The sequence below is a fragment of the Salminus brasiliensis genome, chromosome 1, assembly GCF_030463535.1.
Source record: "Salminus brasiliensis chromosome 1, fSalBra1.hap2, whole genome shotgun sequence".
Taxonomy (NCBI): domain Eukaryota; kingdom Metazoa; phylum Chordata; class Actinopteri; order Characiformes; family Bryconidae; genus Salminus; species Salminus brasiliensis.
Window position 1 is genome coordinate 96574343 of NC_132878.1, and position 22481 is coordinate 96596823.

Here is a 22481-nt window from a genome sequence, read left to right on the forward strand (position 1 = left end):
TTTAGCAAATCAGTAACCAGGATGCAAGTCATAAACCACTCATTTCAACAAATATATAAAACCCATTCTGAGGTACAATAAAACTTTGCTGAAGTCAAAACACATTACACCATTTAAACCAAAAAAAAAAAAAAAAGTATGGCTTTGCATAGGCTTGTCACAATAATCACATTGACTAATGGTACAATGGGTTTAATGAATAAAGCAAATGAGAAGCAAGTATGTCAGCTTTTTTGGTTTCATTTTATTTGCTTAACTTGTGCATAATGAGTATTTACTTATATTCCACTCACAAATTCTTAATATTAATAATTATTAAAAGTACATTGCTCTTTAAAAGGGTTTAATTGCATTATCAAGCCATTATATTATCATTATATCTGTCACATACATTTGCCTTAAAATAACTTATTATTTTACTATTGCAATAATCTTTGGGCCAGTATATAGTACAATACATTACAGCAATCGTGACAGGCCTAGCCATGTATTAATAGGGCTGCTCTGCATACAATAAACTGAAAAAATATTCCATAAAATACTATAAAATAAAATATAGTATTAAACAAAATATGTTAAGCATGTTTAGTTAAGCCCTTAATGCTTAGTAATGTGTACCTGTGCAGTAACAATTCTGTGTACAATGGCCTGTACCATGGCAACAATAATAAAAAAAAAAACTGGCATATTTTCTGAACATATTTGTGACTCTCCAACAGAACAATTTTTGGAACTTGGAATTTAAAGAGGTGGTAATGCAATCTAGAAAAAAAAAAAAAAAAAAAAAAAAAAAAAACTTACCACAACAGCAGGTTTATCTAACAGAGCATAGAAAGGTGATGCTTCAACAGGAATTTACAACAGGCAGAACCTACAAAAGTCCCATCAAAAGGGAGTGTATCATTCGCCAATTACACCCTCCCTAGCAGATCATTTTTTAGATTTAGCAGCCTGGGTGTTAGTGGTTTAAAGTCATCCAAGCCCATAATGACTTTCTGAATGAAGTGGAAGGTGTGGATCAGTTTTTTTGGATAGCAGATGTTTAATGCATACATTAAACCAAGTAACATGAGAAAAGCATCAGCCAAATAAGAAAGGTCATTCAGCACAATGTCACCTTCCAGCACAATGGCAATCCTTGCAGGGCTGAATTGAACAGGGGAACTTGGGTCTTCATTCACCATGGTGAGAAGACCAACTGCCAAGTCTGCGATGTCCGGTTCACTCTCTTTCTCAATCTGAAAAATAAATTAAACAAAAACAAACAAAATAGTAAACACACATACAACAATAATTCCAATCTTTGATTTCTTTCTTCCAACTTATGCTTTCTTTCCAAAGCAGAACAAGCATACAAGATTCAGTGGTGTTGGTGGGATGTCTTCAAATGTAAAACATGAGGGTTATAGATTTTTTAATATTTTTGGTTAAGTAGTGGCACAAAGTGTCCCAAGACATAAAATTGAACAATTACTGTTGAGAGCAAAAATACTTCTTGTACTGAAATAAAAGGACGCCATTTATTTCAGTAATAATATATGGTGACCATTTAATAAAAGGGTATCCTGCAACTTTTGACTAACCCTGTACATATTTAGTAACTTACGTTCCAAGTCCTGAAAAAAGCAGAGTCATCTTCACAAAGGAACACAGGGAGGGCTCGAAGCGCAGCAGTACGTCTGTGGTTTACATCACAGTGCTCCTGTAAATAGATGTGAAACTCTTTAGATTAGATGAGGGAATGAGAAGAAACAAATGAAGAGTAAAACAACAGAAGCAGCAGTAGATGCAGGATAGGAAGAAACAGGGGAAGCAGAAGAAAAAACAGAAGAAGCATAAAATTTGTGCAATATCTTTGTTAAAATTAATACTAAATGTGGTCACATTTACAATTTACAATGGTGGAATGTTTCTGCAACACCTCACTTATGTTCTGTTTCAGAAGAGGTCTAGACAAGAGAAACACCTGACCCAAATGATGCACTATCTCCTGCGCTGCTAGATCAGAAACATGAAGTATAGCCTGCATCTTCAAAAAAAGAGAGGCTAAATTCTGACGCAACTGTATATTTAACTGGTTCATGTCACACAGACCATCATCCTCATCATCTAATGTGTCTTCATTTTCAGATGGTCCCAACCCCTCACACAGGTCAACATTTTCCACAGAAGAACCAGCAGCACTTAGGCCTACAGAGTCTTCATCAGTAGAGACATGATTAAATAGATCTGCACTACTAGAGTCTCCATGTGTTCTGCTTTTGTGAGCATTAAAGGAAGTGTACACATTAGTACTATAGGCACAGCTCTTATATGGACATGTTACCATTTCATGGGTCCTCAAATGCCCTCTTAAATGAGTGAAGTGTTTTCTCTGAAAAAGGCTGCTTAAACCCAAACAAGGGACATGTATACACCACTTGCACTCCTTGTCCCCCTTGACTTGTCCCTTTTGTGTTTTTGTGAATCCTTGAAAGATGAATTTTAAGTGCATTGAATGACCGAAATGTGCAAATACACGAGTCGTAAAGACATGGCAAAGGGCAGACTTTTGAATAGTGGTTATGTTGCAAGCGGTAATGACAAAGTAACTTGCCACGAGTATCAGAGAAGGCATCACATAACCTGCATTTCCACTCCATATCTGCCATTATAAACCAACTGACAAAATGACAGGCAAGTGACAAAAAGCTAATACTTGTTGAGGTAGGAGCTCTATATTTCTAAAATTTCTGTTATATTTCTCTCTGCTCTAAATTTGCTTTACAAAATTAGCACTTAATTAACTCATATTATACTTACCTATGCAGTTATGTTTTAGGGGCTGGACACGTTCATCTTTAGTGTACCCTCCTGTTCATGCACACACAAATACAAATCTCTTTGACAATGCAACAAATGTATCAATGTGTACACAGTAGTCAATGCCAGAGAATAATGATTTTGTTTGTAATGATAAAAAAATATCAAAAGCACCAATGAATTGCATTTACATCTACGTTATCTGCTCTTATCATTAAATCCTTAAGCATGCAAAATAACAAAACATTTCAGAAGCTAACTACATCGACATTAGGCAATTTTAAATGAACACACAGCAAAAACAATTAAAGTTTAGACTCTGCTTTCATGGCCTTTCCACTATCAATCTCTAGCTAAACCTCTCTATTTCACTGCATTTTCTGTTGTCAGTGCAGGAATATCAAACTCACTCAAACTAAATGTGAATATGGGAAATACAAGTTTAAACACACTGTAAAGTACCAAGAAAATAACTATAGTTTAACCAAGTTTAGACATTAACAACTATTATGGGTATTTAGATGTAAAATAACGTTACCTAATTAGCCTAACTTAAGTTAACTTTCTTCTTTAACGTTGGCTAGGCAAAGTAAACGGACAAACTACCAGTTTTATTTACCTCAAAAACGAACTACAATTAAACTATTTTTAAATATACTCACCAAATTACACTTCCAAGCATGAGAGCAGCAGCCACAGTAAGGAGAATGAAGACCGCTGGGACTTGTGTTGCACTATGAGAGTTCAGCAGGTCAGCAGCGCTCGCGCTCTCTCTCTCCCTCCAGGTGCTGTTAACGAGGCGCGCGAGATGGAGTTCAAAAAACGTGCGCGCACTTCAAAATAGCTCCCCTTAATAAAAAAAACATCACTTGCCGCAAATTATGCCAGTGTTTAGAACAAAAACATGTACTTATCCAGAGAAAGAGAGTAAATTAACTGTTTCTTTTTTAAAAACTGCTAATAAACTTATTTTCCCTCACCAACCGCACTGTCCGCCATGTTTGTTCAGAAATCCCAGTATGCTAATTAGACGGCTATAACCAATGGGCATGCAGGAGCGCATTGCGTCAGACGCTCCGTAAATATTAAATGAAAAACAATGAGTTTAGTGATTGTCTTTACTTGAACACATTGAGCTTGTTGAGATTAAAACTTGAATATCGTTCTATGAACTTGAATGTTTTAAGCTGTTTGAACTGTTTTGCAGTTTTGCTTACAAATAGAATAATTTTAATGAGTTCACCACACTGTCAGGGAATACAGTGTACTAATGTAAGAAATAAAGATGTAATCCAGAGATTACAACTGGGTGTTGTGTATGTGTAACTGGAAGAGTACAGGTTCAGGTATGTATGCTGAGGGAGACCAGTGTGGTGTTGTAAACAGCATCACGTGTAAACAAGGTTTTGAGTCCAGTAATGAATATAGCAGCTAGTGCTCATGTAGAGAGAAGAGTAAATCAGCTAGTGCTCAGGTTAAGAGAAGAGTATAGCAGCTAGTGCTCAGGTTAAGAGAAGAGTATAGCAGCTAGTGCTCAGGCAAAGAGAAGAGTAAATCAGCTAGTGCTCAGGTTAAGAGAAGAGTATAGCAGCTAGTGCTCAGGTTAAGAGAAGAGTATAGCAGCTAGTGCTCAGGCAAAGAGAAGAGTATAGCAGCTTATGTACAGAGAGGGAGTTCCGATTGAAGTGCAGCGTGCAGGCAGGCCCTGAGCTGGTGGAGTTGAGTGGCGATATGATGAGTGAGCTGGAAGTATAAAATAGACTTAGAAGATAGATTGAATCAGTAGCAGTCCAGTTTAACAGCATGTGAGAAGAAACTGTTCTTGAATCTGGTGGTTCTAGCTCTGATTTTCCTGTAACTCTTTTCAGATGGCAGGGGTTTGAACAGGAAGTGGCTAGTGTAAGTGGGGTCAAAAGAGATTCTGAATGCTTTCCTCTGACATCTCTTGTAGAGGTCCTATATGGGTGGGAGCTCTGCAGTGGTGACTATTCCATTCCAGATACTATGATGCAGCTGGTCAGGATACTCTTCACAGTGGACTTGTAGAGGTTGCGTAGGAGCTGTTGTTGCAGGTTGACTCTCTTCAGCTGTCGAAGGAAGTGGAGGCGTTGTTGAGCCTTCCTGGCGATGTATGATGTGTTAAGTGATCAGGTGAGGTCCACAGATATGTGGACACTGAGGAACTTGAAGCTCAACCGTTGTTGAGGCTCAGGGGTGTGTGCACTATGCTTCCACTCCAAAAGTCAACAGTCAGCTACCTGATATTGTTAAGCTTGAGGGAGAGGTTGCTGTAAGTGCGCCAATCTGATGGTGCAATGGTGGCAAATCTGAAAAAAGACCTATTTTACAACCTGTGTGCATTCATGTCCCACAATGGGTGATTGATAACAGGGTTGTGGGTTTGGGGCACTGTCCACTATGTGTATGATGTGTATGTGTATGTGTGTTTACTGCACGGATGGGTTGAAGGCAGAAGCCAAATTCCATCTGTGTCACAGATGGGGTATATGGTTGTCTTGTCTTGACTTGTTTAGTCTTAAATTAATTAAAAATAGCTTAAAGAATTTGCTTATGGCTCTTATCTGTTTGTACTAAAAATGGGTTCTTTGACTATGTGCTACCTAATGCTGTTTTAAAAAGTTCTATAAAGAACCGTCTACATGAGATTGTACATGAACAATGGTTGATGAACAGGCAAAGAACCATTCTCAGCGTCTAATTTCCTGACTGATTTCTTTAATTTTGTTTCATCATTTCTTGTTCTCATGTTTTCCAGGTGTTCTCTCAGACAGCAGTGAATGGGGTGTAAAATATCCAGGGCCGATCTGTGCTGTGAGAGGATCTAATGTCATAATTTCCTGCAATTATTTATATCCTAAACCACATAAAGTGCAAACAGTTCTGTGGTGCTCAATGAAGTCAAACAGTGGACTCTGTCATAATCCACCGTACGTTTATAACAGCAGATCTCCTGATGCTTCAGACGTCTTCCAGTACACTAAAGACAAAACGAAAAACTGTACTTTACTGATCAGTAATGTACAGTTCAGTCATTCTGCAGTGTACAAATTCAGATTTATAACTAATAAGTATGAAGGTAAATGGACAGGTACACCTGGAGTGACTCTTGAAGTTGGAGGTAAGCACTCAGATTAATGTAAAGCTCCTCATTATTCATCTTTATTAAAATACCCCACTCATACTTCCTCTCTTTAGATACTTAATGAGCTCCAATTATCTTACAGCTCCACTCTATACAGTAGTGGTCAGACTAAAGGTCATGGCAATATTGGGCTCCCAGTTATTTTCTTTGAGCTGTTCCTCTCTGTGCTACATAAAAAAGGTTTGATTGACAGCACCCATTGGATTGAACAACATACAGTACAATTGGAAAGTCCTAGGATATCTGAGAAGGATGGTTGTAGATCTACACAAGTTAGGTCTACACGTCTCTTGGAGCCAGACGAATTGGGACACCTGCTCATTCATTGCTTCTTTTAAAATCAAGGGTTTTATAAAGAGTTAATCCTGCTTGTGTTAGAGTAACTGTCTCTACCATCCAGGGACGAAGGCTTTCTACTAGATTTTGGAGGAGCATTGCATTCAGCAACAAGAGCATTAGTGATGTCATTAGTGATGTTGGAAGAGCACCACTCCACTTCATCCCTAATTCCCTAGCTCATCCCAAAAGTACTGGATGGAGCTCCACCATCCATCATTCCAGAGAACACAGTTCCTCCACTGCCCCACAGCTCCTCAATGCTGGGGGGCTTTATACCCCTCTAGCCCATGTCTGGCATTAGGCAGCATGGTGCCAATAGATTCATGGTGTTTATCTGCTTCAGAAAGTCCTATTCTATTGGCAGAACTTATTCTCTACAGGGACTAGACAAGCTGTGCCAACAATGGGTGCAACTTAAAGTAGATGAATTCATTCATTAGAAGGGGTGTCCACAAACATTTGGACATATGGCTTGGATGAAAATAATAAAGGGAGAGGACTTCCTCAAAACCTTTCAGCAGAACCTCAAACTATCAGCCAGACAGTTAAGTGTTTCAACAGGACAGTGGACACAAACACACATCAGAGGTGGTTGTGGACTGGACAAACCAGGCTAAGCTTTTGGAATGGCCTTCCCAAACTGTACTAGGAAACCAACAAATTTAACTGAATTCTACAAACTATTCTAAAGAACAGTGGTCAGTTATCCACCTAGAGTTCTACCAGAGGATGGTTGATGGCTACCAAAAGTGCCTGATTAAGGAACATGCTATAGGATTTTTAACCTTCAATGTCCCTAAATTCAGCCATGTCACTCCACTGCTGCGTTCTCTCCACTGGCTTCCTGTAGCTGCTTCCCGCATCAGATTCAAAACCCTGACGCTGGCCTACAAAGCCAAGACTGGACCAGCCCCTCTGTACTTGATGGCAATGGTCAAAAGCCGGTCTGCACCAAGAGCCCTTCGAGCTTCAAGTACGGCTCGGCTCGACCCGCCATCCCTCAAAATCCACGGAAGACAAGTGTCCAGGCTTTTTTCTGTCCTGGCACCAAAGTGGTGGAACGAGCTTCCCCTGGGTGTCCGAACGGCCGAGTCACTCGCTGTCTTCAAACGCAAACTGAAGACCCACCTCTTCAGAAAGTACTTGGGCGAATAGAGTACTATGGTCACCTTATTGTCTTGTGTTTAGCAATGTCTAAGCTTAGAGGTATCTTTTGAATTATTAGCCTATTCTAACTAGCTAATGTTTTTTCTTGGGTAAATAGCAAAGCACTTTGTAAGTCGCTCTGGATAAGAGCGTCTGCTAAATGCCATAAATGTAAATGTAACCCTATATCAAAGCTGGATGTATACATTTGACCCTATGCTGACTTCAGAAACTGACCCAATCTGGAAAAAAAACTAGTGTCACTCATTATATCCCAGAAAAAGAACAGTTCAAAGAAGTAACTGAAAGCCCAATATTACCATGATTTTGTACTGTGGAAATTTCCCACCATGACTTCAGTTCATCAGCCCCACCCTGTCCCATTCATCACTGGTCACTTTCTGACTACAGGACCACTTCTCAGCACATCAGTAACACTCACATGGTAGTGTACATGGTTGTGTGTGTGTGGTGCTGGTACGAGTGCATCAGGTACGTCAGTGTTACTGCTAGGTTGAGAGCGGGTCCACCACCCAAAAACATCCAGACAAGAGAAACTGACCATTGATGAAGGGCTAGAGGACGGCCAACACACATCGTACATCAACAGATGAGCTACAGTCTCTAACTGAACACCGGCAAGGTGGAGCTAGAAGAGAGGGGTTTCTGATAAAGTGTCCAGTTAGGGTATGTAAATAAAGCAATAATAGTGGGTCAGTTTTCATCAATGTGTTCTGAAATCAGCAGACTGGTTTAATGTGGAGATGCTCTCCTAACCCTGATGTCCTCATGTGGACTCTCTCCTGCTCTCTGAAAGCTCTGCAGGTGATCAGACAGTCTGGAAACGGGACTCTAAAGGAAGGAGACTCTGTAAACCTGACTTGTGCTGTGAACTGCTCTCACAGCTCTCCACAGTTTGTGTGATTTAAGGACAGCGAGCGTTTACCTGCATCAGGCTCCGTTCTCCACCTTCCTGCTGTAACCGTGGAGGATTCTGGGAATTATTCCTGTGCTTTGAAGACAGACGAGGCTGTGAGATCTGAAACACTCAGCGTCAGCGTTGAAGGTAAGTCAGTTGCGCATAATCGTCTTGAAAAAAAATCAAATGAAGAAAAAAAATATATACAGTTAAGTTAAATATAGTTAAGCTATGTTGTAGGTGCTTGCTATGGTGTACCAGTTGGTTTTCTATGGAATTGCTAAGTGGTTGCTAGGTGGTTGCTAGGGCATTGCTAAGTGAGTGATTTGGTGTTGCTGAGGTGTTTTATGGTGTTGCCAGGATTTTGTTAGGTGGTTGTTTGGCAGTTGCTATGGTATCCTGGGTAGTTGCTATGGTGTTGCCATGCTACTGCTAGTTGGACACTATGGTTTTGCTAGGTGGTTTGTAGGTAGTTGCTAAGGTACCCCAGGTGGTTGCCAAGTGGTTGTTGTGCTACTTTATGTAGTTGTCTGAGTGCTACTAGTGTATTTGTATCATCATGACATAAGAAGTGTACACAAACGTATATAGACACCATTTATTCCTGTGGCAGGAACCATGCATCTGATCAAAAAGCTGTAAACTGTAAACTCCACTTTCATCCAAATCCCACACATTTAATCCCAAACCCCACCCCCCAACTCCTACCCATCATCCCAAACCCACACCCATCATCCCAAAGCCCACACATTTAATCCCAAACCCCACACCTTTCACCCCAACTCCTACCCATCATCCCAAACCCACACCCATCATCCCAAAGCCCACACATTTAATCCCAAACCCCACACCTTTCACCCCAACACCACCCAACCTGTATATCCAATTCTGCCAGAAAAAGAAGACTTCCCAAACCCCCCACCCCCATCCTATACCATTCCCTTAACATCCCAACCCCTTCTCTCATCTTGCTTCACCACTTTCATTCAAACCCAAACACAATAACCTAATAAAGCTGTTTTCCCAACCACAATCTTACCCATCCAACCTCGTTATCTAGTTCCAAAAACTGGACCTTCGAGCAATCCACCGATTGCTTTCCAGCTCAGTGAAAGCCCTATCATCTAAAACTAGGTGGTCTTTCAATCCTTACTCATACTTGCTCAACTCTCCTTTCAAGTTCACTACCCAGCAGCCATAGTTCCACATTGTGTTCAGTCAGATCCTAAAGACATCTGGATCACAGTCCAAACCATGACATACCAATGTTTTCAGCATGTTCTACCTGCATCCAAACCTAGTCCAAGACCTCAGAACAGTTCCTTAGTCAGGGTCTGGCCTTCTACCTCAAAGCAGAAGCCGCCAAGCCGCCTTTTCCCTTCCTCTTCCAGCCTCAACTCATATTATTGATGCTGACCTTCATATCTAGCAAGGTGGAGTTTGTAATTTCCACTCCACTCGTTTTTAAACTGCAGTCATAGCATGACTTTCACTTCAACTGACACCAGATCTTCTTTTCTGATTATCTGAAAGGAAAGACGGTTGTGGTCTTTGAGTTGTAGACTTCTTCTTTTATGACATTCTTAAGAACAGCTCTCCTAGTTCTCTCAGCCTTAAAGAGAACCACACAGTCACAGAACCTTCACTAGGTGTTGAGACGAGACTCGTGCTCCAGAGGAGGGATGAGATCGCTACAGCTTTTGGTTCTGGCTCTGCTCTCACTGACCGGTATGAAGCGTTACTACTCTCTCTCTTTCTTCTTCTCCCTCTTTCTCTATCTCAGTTTCTTACAGCAAAGATGTGTTAAGCAGCCTAAACTGAATGTAGATAACGGCTCAAGCAGAAGTAAAGAGCAATCATATTGATGCACCTCTGACCTGTAAAAGGGATACTAGCATCTCTATCATCCACATTTCTGGGCTGGTGCTAACTTTAGACAATCAGGCTGGACACTGTTTGTGAGCGGAATGCTGCATAACCCAAGTTTTCTTAGTGTACAATCCTGTAGTATTGCTCTATTGCCTCAGTCCACATGCTTCTTTACCTTTCAGCAATGGTTCTATGTCTCTCGGCTTGTCCAGAAATGCATGTAAAGCATGTCTTTTAGGGGAATGACCAAGCACAAATTACACTTCCTGACTGTAGAGGGAGCCCAGGAGCAATAAATTCTAATTCTCACATAGGGCTGCTTTGAGTAATGGTACTCAATGGATTCTATCAACACCTATGCCTATAAACCCACAGGTACTAAAAGGCCAACCTTTTCGACTATGTAATGTAAAGGTTCTATACACTCTTAAAAATAAAGGTGCTACCAATGGCTTCTTTTTCAGTCTAGTAATTACTAATTATGTAAAGCTGCCTTGTGACAACGACAACTGTAAAAAGCACTATACAAATAAATTTGACTTGACTTGACTTGAGTAATGCCATTGTTCTTTAGAAGATCCAATAAACTTTCTTTTGATGCAAAGGTTCTTTATAAATTTAAAAGTCACATTTCTATTACAAAAATGGTATCAATCAAAGAACCTTCTGTAGCACCATTATTGTTTGGGTATACTCCCAAAGAATGTGGAACTTCTTCTCCATGTTAAAAAAAAACATGTCAGCCAATCAATCCAATTGAATCAACCAGCAGTGAAAATATCAGCTCTGAAAGTACAGGATTATCCAGATAGTTAAACCAGCCAACCAACCAGCCAGAGAATTCAGTGTCTTTCCCATTAATTCCAATTAAGTGGAGAACAGAGAGCTGTATGACCCTCAGTGCTCCATTACACATCAGAGCTGAGAAAACTTTCTTCTTCAACAGTTACTGGGTTTGAAGGTCTAATAAACATCAGGACTGTGGTAGAATCACAGTGATACAGTCTAGGTGGTGCTTTATTGTAAGATGTTGGGGCTAGTGTGCTGATCTACTTGAGTTTACGATTGCAGAGCAGCTGTAGCAATACCTCATGGTACACCTCGGCTTCGGGTGTAGCATTGTGAAATTATCCCACATTACTCAGCTGTTTTGAGATTGACACTTCTGTACGTTCAAATGGCATCTTTGTCATCTTAGTCAGTGTATTGCAGCTTAAAACCTGCATCCCTAAAAACTCACTTACTGAATGCAGTCTTGAGTCAGGAAATGCTGTTGAGTAACACTTTTCCCTTTCATCTTTCTCATTGGCTTCTGACTCAACATATTTGCATACAGGACGTGTCTTTCTCCTTGCTTTAACCACCATTAGTGTGTTGCCTTTTGCCATAGACTATCTTCCCTCGAATATACAGTTGTGGTGTTTGGCTGCTGAGTGGGGTTCTGCACTGATGGACAATACATGAACCCTTGAAGAACCCCATTATTAAGGGTGTACACAAACAAAGGTTCCTAGATGGGTCTTGAATTGGATGTACAGTTCTAAGAAAAAAAACGTAATTTTTACTAATTGTAAATAACCAAGTACAAAATGGTTCTATATAGAACTGAATGAAAAGAGTTTCATAATTGTTGACCACATTGGTTCATCTTCGTTAGCTTGATTAGTATAAACCATACCTTTACAAACTGGCACTATGAATATACATGATGTGTAAATGTGGTGAATGGTTAAGATAAGATCAAATAAGATAAGATAATCCTTTATTAGTCCCACAGTGGGGAAATTCTCAGTGTCACAGCAGAAAGGGATAACAAGATACAGTTACACTATATACACAATATAAATAAGAATTAAAAAAGCAATAACAATATTATTTACAGATTATTGCAAACGACTCTTAATTGCACATGTGTACAATTGTATTTATATATTTTTATTATGTTAACATATGGCAACACTTTGCAAGCCTTATTATTTAATATAAAATGTTACAATTATAGTTGTAATAGTTATAATTATAGTTCATAACTATGAAGTCACTGCTGTGATGTGCTGTTTTTCACATCCAGAATTATTAAACATTTCAAAAAGAGAAATTACATTGTAGTTCTGTTGGTTAGTTTAGGATTCATCAACTTTCTGTGGTTTATTATTGTTGTAAGCTTATTATTGTCAGCCCCTCGGTATCGCACCCTCCCCCGGGGAGATTCTGAGCCGCCGCCCACAGGCTCACATGTTGTGTTTCCGTTCATGTTTGATTCAATGATTCAGTTCAGTGTCGTGATTCATGTTCCTGTTTTTGATTCAGGCTCATTATGTCGTGTTTAGTTAATGTGTTGCACCTGAGGCTGGGGGTACTTAAGGAGCTTGGATACTGAGCTTCTTGCCGAGAATTGAATGTAGGTTCTGAGCCTCGAGGTAGCCAGAGAGGTTCGATACACTAGGCCAGTTTGGTTCACCTTTCAGGTCCTCTAGCAGACCTTGCTTCAATCGTCGGGTTTTGCGAGGTGCTTTCGCTCGCTCCCTGGATATATCCGTGACTCTTGGTTGGCCTAGCCATTTGAGCTGGTTCCCCAGCTCAGCTTCCAGAGCCCCCGGTATTGTATTGTACCTCTTTTTTGTTATTAAAAGTACTTGCATTGGATCCACCTCTGCAAGTGTTCATTCCTTGGTGTCTGGCCTAATCAGCCATGACAATTATTATCAGATACTAGGTCATAGGGCTCAAATATCATCTCATATTGTGATTAGAGATTAGATTACCTTAAAAAATCCTATTTATGTCTACCCCTCTTATATTCTAGATTTATTATTATTAGTAGTAGTTTTTTAAAATTTATTCATAATTGCATTGAGATCTCAATTTCCTTCCACCCAATGTATCACATGCAATGCAAATGAAAGTCTTCTTGAATCCTTGAATCACAGTTTCAGTGCTCAGAATGAACATTTTAGGAACTCTCAGTTAGAAACTAGAAAATGTAGTCTGAACTGTAACCTTTAATCCTCACTTTAATGTCCTGTTCTCATGTTTTTCAGGTGTTCTCTCAGACAGAAGAAAATGGGGAGTGAACTATACTGGGTCGATCTGTGCTGTGAGAGGATTGAATGTCACCATTTCCTGCTCTTATTTCTATCCTAAATCATTTAAAGTGCAAAAATTTCTGTGGTGCTCAATAAACTCAACCGATAAACTTTGTCTTTATCCACCATACGTTTATGACAGCAGCTCTCCTAAACCTTCAGACATCTTTCAGTACGCTGGAGACAAAGAGTCAAACTGTACTTTATTAATCAGGAATGTACAGTTCAGTCATTCTGCAGAGTACAAATTCAGATTTATAACTAATAAGATGACTGGTAAATGGACAGGTGACCCTGGAGTGACTCTTGAAGTTGGAGGTAAATACTCTAAAATAAAACACTTTATTTATCTTTATAAAAAAACACACTCATACTGAATCAAAACCCTGTACTGAAAAGAAACCCTAGCCTTACAGCTTTGCTATAAACATTAGCATGCAAAAGTTTAGATGCCCCTGGTCAAAATTAATGTGGTGAATTGCTAAGACGGTAAAACATGACCCGATTTTCCAAAAGGTGTCATGATAAATACGAAGGTTTCTTTAATATTTTGAACAAGATTTTACAGTTTTAAAATAACAAAGCAGGAAAAGGTTTGGGCACCCTGAATGGTCATTAATTAGTGATTACAAAAGCTAGAATGTTTTTCAGTTCTTTCAGTTCTTGTTTGGGGGGTTTTCACCCATTGTTCTTGCAGAAGGTTCTAGTTCTGTGAGATTCTGGGGTTGTCTTGATGCTCTGCTTTTTGGCTGTCTATCCATAGATCTTTAATGATGTTTAGGTTGGTGGGCTGTGAAGGCCATAGAAAAATGACCAGCATGCTCTTTTTGAGGAAAGCTATTGATGATGTTGAGGTGTGTTTAGGATCATTGTCTTCTGTGGAAGCTCATCTTCTTTTCATCTTCAGCATTTTTTTTCTTACAGCTGGTGAGATGTTTGCTGTTTGCTTCCAGAATTTGCTGGTATTTAACTGAATCCATTCTGCCCTCTACCAGTGAAATCTTTCCAGTGCCACTGGCTGCAACACCACCCCCATACTTAACAGTTGGAGAGATGTTCGTTTCATGAAATTCTGCAACCTTTTTCTCCAAACCTTTTTTCGCTCAGGGCAGCCAAAAATGAATAAGTGGTGAGATTTTCTTCGGATGACTTTTCCAGTGTAGAACAGTGTTTTTAGTCAGACAGGGGTTCTGATTCACCTTTTCTTATCAAGCTATCCTACCAGCAGTTCAACCTGGCCTCCACCATTCCTGTTAGCTGTAATTTCTGAGGAACGACTACCTTAGAACTCTCTGCTATCTTCTTATAGTCTTCTCCAGCTCTGTGGTCATCGGTTATATGAATGTTCAAAGTGCTCGGCAGCTGCTTAGAAGAACTTAAGGCTGTTGATTATTGTGAGGAGGTTTGAGGAGTATTTATAAAGCTCACCTGGCATTTTCTTAGGATGACTATGAATAAGCCTTAGTCCTAAAAAGCTAATAAAGGTCTAAGACCCTGGTAAATGTTATCTGAGAACTGGCCAAATGTTAGCAAGGTGCTCCATGTTTCTCGTTTCATCTTTAACTTGGTCTTTGTATGTCTTCGTAACAGACATTTTGACCAGGGATGCCCAAACTTTTGCATGCCACTGTAGGTGCACAGTTACAGACCATTTATCAGCTGCTCTCTACCCCATTTTTCACTGGTCACTTTAAACCCATGACACCGCTGTTGTCCAGCTATTATTGGGTTGGTGGACCATTCTCAACAAAAGTAGCTCTGAGGTCAGAAATTGACCACTGATATAGGGCTAGAGGATGGCACATCAACAACCTGTGCATCAACAGATGAGCTACAGTCTCTGTCCAAACACCAGCAAGGTGGAGCTAGAAGAGAGGGGTTTCTGATAAAGTGGCCAGTTAGTGTGTATAAATAAAGCAATAATAGTGGGTCAGTTTTCATCACAGTGTTCTGAAATCAGCAGACTGGTTTATTGTGGAGATGCTCTCCTAACCCTGATGTCCTCATGTGGACTCTCTCCTGCTCTCTGAAAGATCTGCCGGTGATCAGCCAGTCTGGAAACGGGACTCTAAAGGAAGGAGACTCTGTAAACCTGACTTGTGCTGTGAACTGCTCTCACAGCTCTCCACAGTTTGTGTGGTTTAAGGACAGCGAGCGTTTACCTGCATCAGGCTCCGTTCTCCACTTTCCTGCTCTTACTGTGAACGATTCTGGGAGTTATTCCTGTGCTTTGAAGACAGACGAGGCTGTGAGATCTAAAACACTCAGCATTAACATTGAAGGTGGGTCAACTTGCTCATGATATTTCTAAACTTTACAATGTTAGTTTATGAGTTCAATGAAAAACAACAAACTAACAAATTAAGAAATTAAAAAGTTCAGAGTGGCCCAGCTGTCTAGGTGCTAACACAAGAGATCATACAGGTAGGATGGGCATTCCTTCCCCCACCTACACACATGGACAAAATTTTTGGTACACCTTGGTTAATGGTGATTTTAACAAAAGTAAACTCATTAAACAGGCCTGGACAAAAATGACTGTACCTCTGAAAATAATGTGACCAAAGGGACATATTAAGTCATGGCGTGTCCACTAATTAGCATCACAGGTGTCTACAATCTTGTAATCAGTCAGTGGGCCTATATATAGGGCTACAGGTAGTCACTGTGCTGTGTGGTGACATGGTGTGTACCACACTCAACAGAGGAAGTGAAGGAAAGAGTTGTCTCAGGAGATTAGAAAGAAAAATATAGACAAGCATGTTAAAGGTAAAGGTTATAAGATCATCTCCAAGCAGCTTGATGTTCCTGTGACTACAGTTGCACATATTATTCAGAAATGTAAGATCTATGGGACTGTAGCCAACCTCCCTGGATGTGGCCGCAGGAGGACAATTGATGGCAAATCAAGGAGATGGATAATAGGAATGGTAACAAAAGAGCCCAGAGATTAAAGGTGAACTTCAAGCTCAAGGAATATCAGTGTCAGATCGCACCATCCGTCGTTGTTTGAGCCCAAGTGGACTTCATGGGAGACAACCAAGGAGGACACCATTGTTGAAAACAAATCATAAAAAAGCCAGATTGGAATTTGCCAAACTACATGTTGACAAGCCCCAAAGCTTCTGGGAGAATGTCCCATGAACAGATGAAACAGAAATGGAACTTTTTGCCAAGGCACATCAGTTCTATGTTCACAGATGGAAAAATGAAGCATATCAAGAAAAGAACACTGTCCATACTGTGAAACATGGAGGAGGCTCTGTCATGTTCTGGGGCTGCTTTGCTGCATCTGGCACAGGGTGTCTTGAATCTGTGCAGGGTACAATGAAATCTCAAGACTATCAAGGGATTCTAGAGAGAAATGTGCTGCCCAGTGTCAGAAAGCTTGGTCTCAGTCACAGGTCATAGGTCTTGCAACAGGATAATGAACCAAAACACAGCTAAAGACACCCAAGAATGGCTAAGAGGAAAACATTGGACTATTCTGAAGTGGCCTTCTATGAGCCCTGACCTAAATCCCATTGAGCATCCTTGGAGGGAGCTGAAACATGCTGTCTGGAAAATGCACCCATTAAACCTGAGACAACTGGAGCAGTTTGCTTATGAGGAGTGGGTCAAAATACCTGCTGAGAGGTGCAGAAGCCTCATTGACAGTTACAGGAATTGTTTAATTGCAGTGATTGCCTCAAAAGGTTGTGCAACAAAATATTAAGTTAAGGGTACCATCATTTCTGTCCAGGCCTGTTTCATGAGTTTGTTTTTTTAAAATAATTCTGTTGAAGCTTGGTTGAAAAGCAATGTCTAACTTTCATTGGTAAATTTTCATAACATTTTTATTTATTATTACTTTTATCAGATTCAAGTTATTTCTGTGACCATTGTGAGTTTTTCTTTCATTAACCGAGGGGTACCAACAATTCTGTCCATGTGTGTACATGATGCTGGCCAGTATGGGCATCTTTTAGCTATGTATAAGAATTAAAAGAAACATTAGAAGACTTTTCACATAGCAATCATGAATCCTGTGCCCCCTTTGTGTTTACAATCTACACCTATTTTATTATTATTATTATTAGTAGTAGTATGATTATTATATGATATATACTTTCATTTACAGTGTATATTTGACATGCCCCTTCTCCAGTTTTTGGAACCATTTTATATTAAGTGTCTGTAATAACTATACATTAACAACCATTGAATAACAGTGTAACTGCAGATGATTTATTCATTATTACAGCTGCATTGCAACTTACACAATGTATAAAACATGTATAATCACCTTTATTGCATTTCAACAGGAATAGAAAAAGTTCTTATAAATGTAATTACCCTCATTATTATATACAAGTATTTTCACATTGTCAGGCCCTCGTTATCGCGCCCTCCCCCGAGGCGATCCTGAGCAGTTGCCCACAGGCACAAATAAGGACTTCCTCCTTGGTTCTGCCTTGTTTGTGTTCATGTGTGTTTGGTTCTGTTCACTTGGTTTGATTCATGTTCATTTGTGGTCGTTCATTGTTCTATGGTTTTATTCACATGTTGCACCTGGGACTGGGAGTACTTAAGGAGCTTTACCCCCTTTGTTCACTGCTGTGAGTTGACTCATCTGGAAAATCTAGGATGCCCTGAGATTCCTCACGCCTAAAGGTTTCAAACACCTAGGTTTTCAGGCGACCCACGTTCAAGCAAGGTGACCCACATTCACGGCAGCATGCTGTATATTCAGGTTAGGTCGGCCTTGTCGTTTGGTCTAGCGTCTGGTTCCCCAGCTGCCCCTCTTTTGTTATTAGAGTGCGGCTCTATCCTCAGTTTGCTTTAACGCCCCGATGCCCAGGCTCTGCCTGTAGGCTTTTGTTCAGGTTCCCTCTTTGCTTTCCCCCTTTGTATCCCTTTAATGCCTGCTCAGCTCCCAGCTCCTCCCAGTCCCAGGTTTGTTGTGTTTGCCATTTTGGTTGTCACGTTTTGTTTATTGTTGTAACCCTTAGTTGCTGCTTTCTTACCTCACATGCCGCTTCCTGTTACCCTGGTTTTCGTTAATAAAACGGCTTGCTTTGATTCCATCTCTGCAAGTGTTCATCCCTCTTGGTCTGGCCGTACATGCCATGACACACATTAGCAAGCATGTAGTGTTACAACTACTGAGAGACAACATGTATACATGTAGAGTTAACATGTATAATGTGTAACTATATACTAATTATAGACAAAATTATTTTAAAAGAGATGAACAAATATGAAGTTGAAGTGAAATGTGTTATTTAACTTTTTGTCATAGTTCATATTATATCAGCTATTCAGGCTAATAAATGAATGGCTGGTAAACACTCGTAGCATACTCTATAAACATTCACAATGCAATATTCAGTGATATCTATATGTTATATCTGATTACAGACAGTATGAGTTAATGGTTGAACCTGAGGTTGTGCCCGTGGGACAAAAATCATGTGGTCCACTGAGCTGCACCTAAACCAATGACCTGTACTTCACTCCTTTACTTAACTGTGTTGATTAAATTATAGATCCACATTGTAAAACTGCTCTTTCTTTTCCAACAGGTTTCAATTGGTTGGTCCTTTGTTTGGTCATCAGTGTGATTCTATTCATAGCATTATTGATCATCTTAGCTGTGATTTACAAAAGAAGGTGAGACTTAACATATTATTCACAAATATTAACTGAATTACACCTTTAACTGTAACACTATAGACAGTGTGTTATACGTTTGGTCATACTGTATGATAGATTATCTCTGTGCTTTTCTGCATTTGTCAGGAAAGAGGTGAAAGCTCAAGAAGAAAGTGCTGGTGGGAGTGGCCAGAAAACTCAGGTGTGACCTAAACTCAGTGAGGCTGCAATTAACCCTCTCTTTGCTGTTCAGTTAGCTAGTCAGTCAGTCAGTCAGGCTCAGGCTTAGGAGCTCAATGCTCCTGCACTCCAAAAGCAGCCATACAGGCTCAGGCACAAATAGGGCTGTGAATACCCTCCCCACACCACTACCACCATATATATATCAAATATTTGCAAAGACTGCATAAGAACAATACCGATTTGCAGGTGTGTCATAGCCCTCACCCTGGGCTTCCAGTGGGGAGCATGGAGATGAACCTACCCCCTGCCATGGATTGTGAGGAGGCTGAATATGAATTGCATGTCTTACCCTTTTACTGAACCAAATCACGAGTGTCCAAAGAAAATGAGAACAAGAGAACCACACTAAGAATCAAATACAGACTAATCAATGGGCATATATACCTACATTTAGAGTGTTAACATGGACAAAATTGTTGGTACCCCTCGGTAAATGAAAGAAAAACCCACATTGGTCACAGATATAACTTGAATCTGACCAAAATAATAAAAAATTAAAATGCTATGAAAATTAACCAATGAAAGTTAGACATTGATTTTCAACCATGCTTCAACAGAATTATTTTAAAAAACAAACTCATGAAACAGGCCTGGACAGAAATGATGGTCCATCTGTCCATAGGACATTCTCCCAGAAGCTTTGGGGCTTGTCAACATGTAGTTTGGCAAATTCCAGTCTGTCTTTTTTATGATTTGTTTTCAACAGTGGTGTCCTCCTTGGTCGTCTCCCATGAAGTCCACTTGGGCTCAAACAATGACGGGTGGTGCGATCTGACACTGACGTTCCTTGAGCTTGAAGTTCACTTTTAATCTCTTTAGAAGTTTTTTTAGGCTCTTTTGTTACCATTCGTATTATCCATTTTTTTAATTTGTCATCAATTTTCCTCCTGTGGCCACATCCAGGGAGGTTGGCTACAGTCCCATGGATCTTAAATATCTGAATAATATGTGCAACTGTAGTCACAGGAACATCAGACTGCTTGGAGATGGTCTTTCCTCCAACTCTTTCCTTCGCTTCCTCTGGTCCATGTTGAATGTGGTACACACCATGTCACCAAACAGTGCAGTGATTACCTGTAGCCCTATATATAGGCCAACTGACTGATTAGAAGATTGTAGACACCTGTGATGCTAATTAGTGGACACACCTTGATTTAATATGTCCCTTTGGTCACATTATTTTCAGGTGTACCATCATTTTTGTCCAGCCCTGTTTAATGAGTTTACTTTTTAAAATCATTCTGTTGAAGCATGGTTCAAAATCAATGTCGGATTTTCATTTGTTCATTTTCATAAAATTTTTATTATTACTTTTGTCCAGGCAATGTAACCATTGTGGGTTTTTCTTTTATAACCAAGGGGTACCAACAATTTTGTCCATGTGTGTATTCAGCTTAATGAGAGACTGTAGCTCCGCCCCAGTGTATAACCACAATACCTACATTTAGAGTGTAATTAATATTCACCCTAATTGGAGAATTAGTAGATTCTCATCAGATTAGATCAGACTGGTGATCAGATCTTGGTGTTTTAGGTTGGGGAACGTGCACAGAGTGGCCTGCAGCAAGATGGGGATGTGACATATGCTTCTGTACGCATCAAACCCAATAAACTTAAAAAAAGGTAAGACTTGACTCCATACATAATTACAGGTTTCTTGCTCCATACATTTCAGTTTATCTGATACTCACTGTTCACTTTCAGATTGTATTATAGGGTTATTCTCAGTGCTAATCTGTATTGCAGTGCTAATAGCAATCAGACTACAGAAACAGCATGCTGTGAATAATGTTGATTATAATTGACTCTCTGTGTCACTGCAGTCCCGTCTCCACTGTCCACCTGGAGGAGGATGATTCAGTTATCTACAGTGCAGTGGCTGGGAAGTGATCACAGCTCCACACATCATTTAACCACAAAGTGCACGGCCTCACTGGATATGATTATAAAACTAAAGGTTAAGTTTTTCTTTGTGAAGCACTAAACTGAGAATAATTGTAATGTGATGTGTTTTGCTGATCTATAGGTTCATTATTTAATTGACAGTGTCATTATTTCTTTATTCTAATTTTAATCCAGTTAAGAATGGCTTCAGAAACAATTGCTATGGATTAGTTTAATTTAGTAACACATTCCTATTTTCACCATACCGCCAATTATAAGCTTATTGCTTGCTTGGTGCTATATGAGCTAGTCTAAAAGCTTGTTTTTAAAGTACTGTGGATCTGTGTACACATCCATTAGAAGCATCTGCTTCTTGAATTTGCCAACAGCTAGATGCACCTGATACTGTAGCATCCAGAGGACATGGAATCCCTCCAGCTTCTGTTCGCTCAGGACCAGAATGTACCATTGTATCTGGAGCATCCTCATTTGTTGGGAGTTCTCCACACTTTATGGCTCTGATAGCTAGTGTGACAAAATCATCCACATTAGCCTCACCTCTTACCCATGCTGATGTGGTTTGTGGTAGTGGGAGCATCCACTGCAGGGCAGGGTGTTCAGATTTCTTCAGATTGCCTGCTAGCAGCCACATATTGACTTTAGCCCCTTTCTCAACAGCTTATCAGTGTTACCATTTTCCATGCCAGGCTGATGTTTAATTTCTAAATAATCCTGCCCTAGTTCTTTTAGCTACCTTCTGGATGCTTGAAATGAGCTCAAAAACAATCCCCTGACCGCTAGAATATCCTGGGGGTGTTACATAATCCGAATAGCATCCTTGTGTATTCGTACTTGTGTATGCATCCTTCAGAGTAAGCTCATTAAACTTCCTACAGCCAATACACCATCTGGCTCCAGCATCTTTTTTCAGACAAGGACTACTGGGGATGCCCACTCAGAAACTAAATGGACCACTATGCCAGTATCCAGTATTACTGTAAATCCTACCAGTCTTTGACATGTTGGATGTCTGGCAAGTCATGCATTGCCAGTGTCTATGCATTGGGTCACAGTGCTCACTTAGGCCAGAACTTGCAGACATTAAAAACGTATGCAGGTGGGGGTGCAGGTCCAGGGCACTGTAAAGCATTAGGTGATGCACTGACTGCAGGGGGGATTATTGTTTGTCTGCTCACAGTGATTGTGGTCCAAATCATAATCCAGCCATTTTGCATCATAGTTGTTGGTAGGGGTTCCTCTTCAGGGAACTGAACTTTACATAGCTTTCCAGGATGAGGTGGACATGTCTCAATAAGTATTCCCAAGGGCACATGCACTTAGAAAAGCTGGTACTAACAAGTGACGAGCTGCATACTCAAATGAGCACTTTTCAGCC

At 40.1% G+C, this 22481-nt stretch overlaps 1 protein-coding gene across 1 annotated transcript; it reads left to right on the forward strand.

The window, feature by feature from the left end:
* Nucleotides 1–8374: 8374 nt before the first annotated feature.
* Nucleotides 8375–21974, forward strand: LOC140558363 (uncharacterized; the record flags this gene model as incomplete). Its single annotated transcript, XM_072682684.1, has 7 exons — nucleotides 8375–8516; nucleotides 13280–13642; nucleotides 15358–15606; nucleotides 18889–18976; nucleotides 19106–19160; nucleotides 20736–20824; nucleotides 21025–21974. Coding segments are annotated over 7 exons (1053 nt in total), but the record flags the coding sequence as incomplete, so codon positions are not given.
* Nucleotides 21975–22481: the final 507 nt, after the last annotated feature.